Source organism: Falco peregrinus, chromosome 5, assembly GCF_023634155.1.
Source record: "Falco peregrinus isolate bFalPer1 chromosome 5, bFalPer1.pri, whole genome shotgun sequence".
NCBI classification, from domain to species: domain Eukaryota; kingdom Metazoa; phylum Chordata; class Aves; order Falconiformes; family Falconidae; genus Falco; species Falco peregrinus.
In genome coordinates, this window is record NC_073725.1 from 41,722,130 (window position 1) to 41,733,371 (window position 11,242).

The 11,242-nt window shown below is 35.3% G+C and overlaps 1 protein-coding gene across 1 annotated transcript in view; it reads right to left on the minus strand.

Annotated features, from left to right (window-relative positions):
* MINDY3 (MINDY lysine 48 deubiquitinase 3) overlaps positions 1 to 11,242 on the minus strand; it is a 55,711-nt gene that overhangs the window by 36,520 nt on the left and 7,949 nt on the right. The window contains exons 2-8 of the mRNA XM_055804462.1: positions 11,152 to 11,231; positions 8,979 to 9,036; positions 8,366 to 8,539; positions 4,504 to 4,555; positions 2,409 to 2,523; positions 1,978 to 2,051; positions 1,474 to 1,553 (exon numbers count right to left, since the gene is read on the minus strand). Coding sequence (XP_055660437.1) covers positions 1,474 to 1,553; positions 1,978 to 2,051; positions 2,409 to 2,523; positions 4,504 to 4,555; positions 8,366 to 8,539; positions 8,979 to 9,036; positions 11,152 to 11,231 — 633 coding nt within the window. The remainder of the gene's footprint in view (positions 1 to 1,473; positions 1,554 to 1,977; positions 2,052 to 2,408; positions 2,524 to 4,503; positions 4,556 to 8,365; positions 8,540 to 8,978; positions 9,037 to 11,151; positions 11,232 to 11,242) is intronic.

Below are 11,242 nucleotides of genomic sequence, written 5' to 3' on the forward strand. Positions count from 1 at the left end.
CATATACTCAAGATTAACAATGAGATAATGCTATCAGCCATAAAACCATAACAAAATTGGCTAAAAATCTGTTAAGATAGACATGTTCAAGCTTGAGGATCCTAATTAAATTCATTATATATACTTAAGTAGGGAGACAAAATAATCTCTGAACCATTAATAATTACTTTATGTATCAAGGATAAAGGAGGTGTCAGTAGACCAGAAAAGGGAAAACAAGGTACTTACCCTAACAAAAAACAACAAAAAAAGCTAGAGGAAAAACCCAGAAGAAAAGATGATTTCAACCTCCAAAGGGTCTTCAAACAAATTAGTCAATTTGCATGCACAAGGAAGGACAAAAAAAAAAAAAGGCAAAAAAGCAGCCCATATAGGCTCATCAATAATAGACTGCAGTAATCCAATCTAAAGGCCCTGATAATCTAACAGACAGGAGTGAGAAGACTTTGATACAATATCCAAATGACATTCTGGTAAGTCTGATGTTGAAGTATAGCCCGTATGGAAACATAATCAAGTGGAAGGCTAAAAAAAGTCTCAAAGATTTTACTACTTGTTCATTTTCAAACCAGAGTACTTCGATTCAGGTCTTGCATGGATCTGTCTTGAACCTTGGTTCAAGTCAGTATTTTCAGTGATGATTTAGATGATGGAAAATCCTTGTAAAAAATGTGCTGATGAACCTGAGGTGGACTATAGCAGTGGGAGAGAGGATGTGAACACTTCCAGAATTCAAAGTGTTTGTGCTTTCAGATCAGCTTCTCTGTAAGATGAAATGCAAAAAATCCAAAATAATCTCAATGACCCTCTATTGGGACTCCATCCACTATATCGATGTCTTCCCTGCACTGGGGGAGCCCCAAACCAGGCACACCACACCAGAGGTGGTGCCGGTGATGTCAGACAGAAGGAAAGAGCCATCACTTCCCTCTGCCTGTTGGCTGTCCTAATGTAGCCCACAATGCAGCTGGCCTTCTTTGCCAGAAGGGCACACTGATGACTCAAGTGCAGCTCACTGCCCATGAGGACCTCACGTCCTCTTCTACAAAGCTGCTTCCTAGCCACCCAGTGTGGCCCTGTGTTATTGCACAGGCTTATTCCATCCCAGATGTAGGACTTCAGTGAATTTCACAAGGTTTGTCTCAGCCCATTTCTCTAGCCTGACATGCCTGCTCTGAATAGTGATCCTGCCTCCAGTGTATCAACCAACCTTCCCAACTTGCAGAGACTGCACTCCCTTCCATCATTCCAAGTCATCAGATACCTTATAATTTCAAGGTGTAGCTGACAACCTTGTATTCACTGATAAGAGCATCAGAGATTTTGTGCAAGTATGTTTTATATCCCTTTGAGGTGTGCTTAAATCAAAGGACAGTAAACAAGGAGACTATCAAAACAGAAATAGAGCATATTCCAAATCAGCATCTCACACTATGTAAAATTATGAACAAGTATAAACTAGAATCAACTTACTCATTCCTGAACATTCTCTGTCTCCATCCCACACATTAGAAACAGCATGCCCCGTTAATAGGAGGTTAATCAAACTTTGGCTATATAACAGAAAGAAATGACTTATTAAAAGGGACATACAATTTATTTCTAAAAAGCAGTTAATCTCTTACAAATTAAAAAGTTTTGTACCACCTGAACAGCTAAGCAGACATTGTCTAACTATTGCTTTAATTAGCATGTATTTGGAATTCAGTGATGCTAGTATGATCTCCAATCTTTCAACCAACAACTTGATACAAGAATGTAGCCCTGAATTTGAGAATTATTTCTGAAAATTCAGCAGTAACAGAAGCATTTTCTCAGAACTGATGCACTAAATGGAGTAAGCAGTGAAAAAGGCATGCTATGTTAAGTGTTGCTTTTAGCTATTTTAGTTATAACATGACAAAGATTGTTAAGTTACAGAAACATAAAAAATTAGCCCACTAATTTAAGTGGTAGCAAACATATTTTGCAGCTTACCTTCCATGACCATAAACAGGGTCTATCAATGGCTCAGCTGCATCTTCAATTTCATTTTTAATGTTTTCAATACCCTGCAGAAAAATTAAAAACATTTTTGCCCTCTTAAGGAATGAATTGTAACATTTACAGCAATAGAATGCAATAGTAAAACATTAAAAGGCTGATGTCCTTATATGAATTGATACCTAAACACACTTTTTTCATTTGATAAGAGATGTTAGGGATATATAAGGAAGGATGTTTCTAAAATCCGTAATTCTCCCAGATCAGAGGGGGGGGGGGGGGAGATACCATTCCATCCATTTATCTAGATTTGACTTAGTTTGTTGGTTTAGTGTTCACCTTTTACAGAAAAAGGATTATATGATCAAGCTTTCTCTTAACAAAGAAACAAAACACACACACAAAAAGTCAAACATCCCACAAACCTTTGTCAGTATTACAGAATACAAAAAGAGCAATACTCCAAATCTGTTTGTCCACACTGAATATTGATCCCAAACTGCATCCTTCAGTTCAGGGAAGCTTTTGAATGCTTGTTTGCTAAACAAAAAAAAAAAAAAAAAAAGAAAAACAAACAGACCCAACAGAAAGGGGGAATGTATTTAGATGAAGCATTAGAATAGTATCACAAACTACAAACAAGAACTACTAATACCTAACATGAAAATGTCCAAGTAAAAGCAGATTAAATCTGCTGTTACATACAGAATGACACAGCAGCTGTTCTGGAGCTACTATAACTGCCACAGAGCCATTAGTATTTACCCGTCAGAAGAAGACAAATAATTCTGGAGCAATGTGCAAAAATTAACTTAGTTTTTATATGCAAACACTAACCATAAAATTCCATACACCTGTGAAAGAGCTGAGTGGCTTGAACCAGTAATTCTACAAAACACTGTTACTGAAATTGCAAATAGACTATATGTCACCAAAATAATGTTTGCATTACGTAGTGTTCTGAAAGACACTCGGTCTATGAACAGCAGAAAAAAAAAGCTTCTACTTAACCAGGTAAGACTACCATTCAGGTTTTCAATGTAATTATGACATTTCTCATGAGAATTTGATTTTGCTAAGACTCTAGCTTTGGAAAGAGCAAAATGTTCACAATCACGAGCGGTGTATTAAGATTTGGGAAAATATCTGGTCGTATAATGGGGTTGCTGCCTGGACAGTAAGGTAATGCCAGGGATGATGTTTAAAAATTAAAATAAAAACAGAGGAAAGGAAAAGATCCATCAAGATTCCAGTGAAGTAACACATGTTCGACTGCTTGAGATATTTAGAGCTAGCTTTACTTCTAATAGTATAACAGAGATATTTAGTTCTGCTTTTCAGAACACAATTTTTATTGAGTAATTCAAACTAGATCACACTTTCTGCTTATCTTACACAAACTTAGGTGTATTATTTTCTTTTTGATTTCTTGCACACTTTCAGTAACTCTTGTTTAAAAAAAAGAAACAAACATCTGCAAAACTGTATTCATAGCTGGGTTTACTCTGGCTAACACTTGAGATTTTTAAACCACCTTTCATTACCAATAAAGTATACGTGGCATACAAGGTATGCAAGGCAAATTCAGTTCTGAAATCCATTATTCAGCTTGCTCTAAAGGTATATGCCAGAGCATTCATTTCCAGTGAGAAAGACTGAGAAAAACTGGAATTGATACCATGAGTCCAAAGATGGAAGGGGTGAGCTGGAGGGAGGGGAAGGGCAGAAAATTAGTGTTTTGATCAAATAAGCTTACAAAAATTTTATATTCTCCTCTTTCTTCTTTCCTCACATGACAATTGGTTTAAAAAGCAAACTATAATTACTACTGATACAACAAGCAGTAGTTATTTCAGTTCTAATTAGAAACATTTTCCACCTCAAGTGTTTTTTGCAATTCTGTTGCTCTTTATATCCTCTTTGAGGATTTATCTATATTAACGATTACAACTGTTCAATGTGAAAATAAAAGGCTGTTACCTTTAAAGATAAACTCACTGGAACTGTAAGCTCTGTATTTACACCCCAGCAAGAGAACAACATTTAAAGTACGAAACAAAAAATCAGCCTTGTATATGAAACATTTTTATAGATGTTTCTTACAACATCTCAAATCAGGAAAAATTACTAGATTACTTGTTTTTCTAGTAGATGTGTCACAAGTATTTCAGATAGAATCACCTCTGAAGACTGTGTATAAATATTGAGGATTAACATTTAACTTAAATGTGAATCTTAATTAGCTGTGTTCATATACTTGAAATACAAAATTTGGCCAATTTCGCACATTACATTGCTCCAGTTTTATTTTAAAGCCTAATGCTCATGCTCAAAATAATATTCTATTTTAAATGATAAAATGCAAAGAAAAGCCACCAAAATCCCCAAACCGGAACTTGAAGCCTAAGTTTAACCTGATGTATAACACACAAAAAGTTCCTCAACATACCCCTTTCAGGGCTGTGAAGATCACTGTAACTTCAAAATACTGTATTTTAAATGTTCCAACATATTACTTACTGAATTAATGCATGAAATCGCTCAAAGCCAAGCTCTTCGACAGCCAAGGCAGCTATACACAAGAGACACTTTTCAGCACTACACATGGCAAAAAAATGACACAAGATACACACAGCAAGCTAGTATACTTTCAAGCTTTAATTATATTTTTGATTTTTAATCCTCCCTTGGCATTTAGATTTTTTAACTGATTAGTATAAACTAATTTACCACAACATTAAGAATCCACTATACCAATTAGTGAAAACATTTCTGTTTGGACTAATCAATTTATTAAAAGCACAAAGCTACTGGAGTGTGTAGCCTTGAAAATATTTTGTCAAATACTAAGCTGTTGATTTTGTACCAAATGTGGCTGTCACAAAGTCATCAGGCATATGCATACTCTAGATATAATTTTGCAGGTCAACAAGTAGTATTATTTCCTAGAAAAGCAAGCATGATTATTTGGATCACTTTATCAACGTAGGTAAGCTGTATTTTTTCTTCAAATATACATTTCTGTTACTGAAATTTTGGGGGTTTGTGTCATTTGTGTGTGTCCCCGTCCCCATCCTCTCCCCTTAATGCTTATTTATTACAAACAAAAGTAGAATTATTCTGTAGTATTACACATCCTGTTTTCAAATAAATTCTCTCAGTTGTCCTTAATAATGGATAAACAGCCTTTCAAATAAGTGTCACATCCAAGACAGAAAAAAATACAGCATTAGTGTCTTCCCAAGTTCAACACAGGCTTTATACCTTTGTTCCCCGCACAACAATTCCTAATCAAGAAGATGAAATGAACTTATAAAATTTTCTTTTACCAACAGAAAGTTATACTTGCCAGTTGTGCAATTATCAAATTCTATAGACATTCAATTATTAAGACTGTAGCAGTTTTAAGTGCTGTCTATGTCCATAAGGACTTTATCTTCCTGCTAGTAGAATAATAAAACAAATACAACCCAGATAGATCTGCTTTCTGATAAGGGCCATTTAATACTGAATATTTAAATAATGTCTGATCATCTATCTACCAAGCTTTCCTGCATATAATTAAAGACTTGAAGCCATTAGGGCTAATACTACTGATCATTCTTCCCACAAGAATTCCAGAAAGGACTTTTTATGCCCTTTCTGACTGTATTTTGGAAGATGCACTGGATTTGCCTACATGCAAATACAAGTGATTCCCATCAATAGAATACTTTCATTTTCTACTTCAGAAATAAGACAGCAGTAGTCTTAAGAGCATTAGTTTTCATCTTTTGAAAAACTACAAGGAATTGCTAAAACTAGGTTACCAAGAGCAAAACTAGACTTAAGAAAATTTATTTTTAATAAATTTTTAAAAAATATCAATCTAAATTGCAGAAAATGCTACAGGAACTAACCCTACTCCAAGAACATATTTTTGTAAGCAGAAAGTTAGAGGGACTAAATCATATAAAGCAATCTTTGAACATGGGAACTTCCACTACTATAGCCAATGCATGGCCAACAACAAGTCACTGGTATACACCACAAAAGCAGATGAAAAATGCTATTGCATTCACTAAGTGTGCTCGAATCCACCTTTTGTTCACACAACAGGATGACAGGCAGTTTCATTCTGTTACTACAGGACAGAGTGAAATAGTAAGAGAACTACTATTTGAAACAAAGGGAAAGTAGTAGAAATCCTAAAGAGAAGCATAGCTATACACAAACCAAACATGGCTAAACAAAGACAGTGCTTAGTGGAGAGGAAAAGAACAAACAGAATAGAGCATGAGGCTGTATGAGAAATACAATTCTATAGAAACTCTTTTAAAATGATACTCTCATCGTGCTGTGTCTAATAGTATTTCATGGTTTTAAAATAAATATATTCCCATACTCGGTTCCCAAATAGCAGCAGCCTGCCACATGGAATTGTATCTGTAATACTCCTCCACACACATATCTTATCACACATATCCTACCAACTATGACAATGCCTGCTTCTATTTTTGATTACAGCAACCAAGCAAGAAATAAATGTATTCCTTTGCCCTTGCAGTAACAGAACACTGCATTATTGACAGTACCTTCTCCTCATCTTTGCCCCAAGCCTAACCAGGCAAGAAACTGGTCTATAGTTAAATAGCAGGACATAAAAAAACCCCAAACAACCCAATCAACAAACCTAACACATATGCCTTCAATCAGGAAGTGTATTGCATTATACATACAAGGTAAAATACTGTTTGAACTATAGAGTACATACAAGAGGTATATTCAGTGTCTAGCAGGGAACATGGAATATGAACAGTGAAAGAGACTAATGTTGCTCATGACAAAAGCAGATTGTTCATGGTAAACGTATCCTGCTCTTCCTAAGAGCATTCCATGGTATTAAGGATAATCAGGCAGAACTTGTAGGCTTGTACAGAAATATGAAAAGTGTAGATACATAACAGAATGGATTAGTTCATTAAGTGTCAGTGTTTGGGAGTAATTATTGAGTGTGTGTTTAAAAAAACTTTCTGCTGAACATTTTCTACAATTAAAAGTTCTTTAGGATAAGGCAATATTAATAAACAAGGCAGTAAAAGCCTATTGATAGCTAGGTTCTGCTTTACTTTTTCTTCAAAGGACCCTTCATAATATTAGCAAGAGCTTCAGAGACAATGGAAAAATTCACAGAAATTAGGAATTTCAGAGGTTAACACTGCCTTATCTTGTAAAGGAAGACAGGGTTTTTATTATTTTTTTTAAACAGAAATGTTGTAGATAAAACTTTCTGGACAGTACTTTTTCTTAATTAAAAGAAAAAATGCTCACTTTGGAACTCTTATGTAGTGACCTTATGCTTTTTCAGTTAAGTTACACTTCCAATTATTGTTTGAGCCTTCTAAAGCACACAGAGCATATTGATAGAAGCAGACGAAGACTGCTTGTATCAAAGAGCTCCAGCACTACTAATTGCTACAGCAAGCTGCGCATGTATAAAAATCTACTTGTACAATTCTTACTTTGTAGTTATGCCACAAACTGCCGAATAACATATTCCTTCCATCAAAAGATGGCACCTTTATAAGCATGTTCTCATGTGAAGCTTTTCATACTTCTTAAGGGACACATTGGGAACAAAAACTAAAAGAAAGAGAAGCTTATCTTTTAACAAGTTAGATATCTCCCATTGAAAGATTAATAAATATACATCTCTATAATCATGTATGCACAGATAAAACTTTCCATGTCACTGACTCCACAGCAGTTAGATACGACTGGATGCAATATTTTAGTGCAGCAATGATGTTGACCAGATCCTTGATGTCCGTAACTACTGAAAGAATCAAGAAATTTGCAAAAAGCAGGTAACCAAAAAATTCTAACCTACAAAAAAAATTCTGTTGATCTACTATAAGTTGATTTGATTAAGTTGTTTTGGTACTGCATAGAATCAAACAAAGAGAAAAAGGCTACTTGTCTGTAACAGGGGATCCAGAATATTTTAGAACAGATAAAGCACTGCAGAATTTCCTACAAAAGCTCTTCTGAAATACAGCAACAAGTGACAAGTTAAAATACTCTCCAGCGTTAGGAAGTATGTGGATTTTTCCAAATTAAAGACACAGCAGGTTCTAATAAATTACAAAACAAAATTTTAAAGATTATGGAAGTTGCTCAGATTCAAGAGGAACATGTATGTTAGAACTCCAGTGACAGACTGCACATTCAACAAAAAGGATCAATACCTCTAATTACAACAGACAAAAAACCATCTGTTGCTAACAGAATCACAAAGGCAAAAATCACAACCATATAATAATAAAAAGCAGTGGCCCCTCAAAAAACCCCTACATAATACTTCACTAAGTGATGGGTAATTTAGTATAGAAATACATCTTACAAGGTTGTTCCTCTTGGCGACTAGATTCCGCAGGACCTTCAGAAATACTAGCAGTTTCTTCAGTTGTTTTTCCTCTTATCCATGTTGCCAGAGAGTATGACTCGGAATTATCAGAGCAAGCCATTTCCAAAATATCACATAATGTATGACAGAGAAGGTTCTTCTGCTCCTCCTCTGAAAGATCAGAAACCTACATGAGTTCAACTGCTGCTAATCTATCTTATATAAGCTACTAGTATCTTTTTTATACATTAATGTTATCTAAATAATTGAGTTAATTACTTTATTAATTATTAATGCTAATTGCTGTTTGACTATACTGGACCAAATAATTATAAAGCTGTCTTTAGAAAAATGCATTTTAATATTATTTCTAATCCATTCCCTTTCCTAATACTAGATTTCAATATTTATAAAACACAGAAGTACTATAGACAGGCATAGACCTCAAAAATGGGAGTTTAGCAAGTATACACACTGTATGCTTCATAAAATGGCACGCTAGCACACAAACAAAAAGAAAGTGCAAAATACTTCACAGTCTTTGTACCAGGATATGCTTTACAAATTATTAAACCAGAAAAAATAAAGATAAAAGAAGATGTCTCAGTACCTGGACAGTCTCTCCAAGTAGACTTTTCGCTGGTAAAAAGCCTCTTCAAAAGGAATGCCTTTGTTATCAAAGCATAAAATAACAATAAAATACAAAACAATGTTAACTTTTACATTATGTCACAAGCTCTATACCAAAGCATTTTTGCATGTTATTAGAAGGGTTTCAAGCTGCTCATCATTCAATAAGAGACCCTGAGACTGCACTGTTTACTGACTTTTCCCATTCAAACGAACTACAAAGACTACCTCATACACCTATGTTCACCATTATTGAGTTTGAACCTTAAGTACACTTCAAATACACAGGCTGCATATTTACATAAACATCTCCAAACTCACAGGACTACAGCAATGGAGGCACAAATATTTTGCAACATAACTGAAGAGTAGTACAAGACAACTCCAGTCCCACAAAGAAACTCCTGTAGTAGTTAAAAAGCCCACCTTCTCTTAACCATTGCAAGTCATAATTTGCAGAGCAGAATAAAGAAAACCTACGTGTCTCCTTATCTTTGTTTTGTTTTCCATTAACACTAATGTTGCAGTTAAAAGAAGACATGCTTTAAGTCAACAATCTTTGGGAAGCAGACTCCTGTCTAATTACTCTATTAGATGCTGTTCCAGGCATCTTAAGGCAGCACCTTAAAAACAGCTGTTTCAACTTTCACTTCTTCCTTGACAGACTCACCCTGTTCTCTCCCCACAGATGTTTTGCACACCTTTTAGTAATTCACAGCAGCACTAGGCACTGCAAGGTCTCCTTGATCCCTTCTTCCTTCCCTAGCTGGGACTCAGCTCACCTTTAAACATGTTTTAACTACTTAATTTCAAAGAAGTTGAACTACATATAAAACTGGAAAACCACTGTCTAGAAGAACATTTCATATGGTAAAGACTTGGCACTGCCTTTAAGGAGCTGGCTGGTCCTGTTCCTTACTCTCTCCATTCCCCCCAAATAAAAGACTTGTAATTCTAACATCAGAGACCAGACACTCTACATCTGGTTTTAAGATCACAGAACTATGTTACAGAGTGTAATTCATAATAAAATATTTTTCTATTGATTGTTTACAATGTAAACAAGTGGCACTCCTTCCTGTGGTACAAGTCTTTTGGTAGGAACAGCATTTAGAGTGTCCTGAAGTAACCATAACAGAGGTTTTATGACTACCACATTACACACACCAGAGATGCAAACAATTCCACAATTACACACACCACAATGCAAACAATGTCACTTGTCTGACCCAGATACCTTCCAGTTCATGGTCAGATTAACTCTGCTACGTAACTTTAGTAGGTACTCTATCAGTGGGCAACACCTCAACTCATACCTAGGCATAAACAGAACTTTATCTGTGTGTAAGAGAAGTCAAGAGCAGTTTAACAGAAAAAGTAATGTGGCCCATGACAATGTCTGACTGCCTCTACGGGGTGCTCCTAAGAGAATGAAAAGCAGTTGCAGACTGAACAAACTGCTGTAGCGGAACAGATGCAGCCTACAGGTCATGTATCTAGACAGCAGTCAGCATGGCCCCAGAAACAGTATTTCAAAGAGCATGCACATAGCCTACAAGATACAATGGAGTAAGAAAACAAAAAAAATCACAATCACACTTGGTTGAGTGTATCCAAAGCACAAGTGAAATCCTAAGCACATATCCAGAATAAAATATGGTTACTTGACATACTTTAATTATTCTGCTAACTAGGACTTCGAAAGTGTAACGTTTCTCCTTTTCTCAGCAAACCTTGTTAGGTTTGAAAATTGATTACTTCAAATATTTCCAATACAGTTAGCTAAAGCAGCTATTGTGACACAGATATTACACTTCTCAAGGACAGGGAATTTGAGAGACAAGAAAGGATTACGATTGCATTTATATCTGATCTTTTACTTCTTTCCTTTATTCTGCATTCCCCACTTCAAACTTACCTCTGCTTGGATCAACCTTCTGCATTTAATCAAGTTACTTCTGTAAAATTACAGGTCAAAATCAGCCCACCTCTGCATTTTTACTGAGGTTTTTTCTCTCCTCCACACTAATTTTGACATCAATATATAACTGATCTGCAATTTTTTTTTAATATTTTCGTTTCACATATATAGACAAAAGAACAAAATCTGGGCTTACTAATTTTGAACAATTACTGTAAGAAATGCACCTTACCTGTACAGGTGCAATCACTGCACAAGGGCCACCTTCAAATTGTTCTAATGCAGTTGATTCAGATTCACTAAAGACAAATCCTGTCAAATGA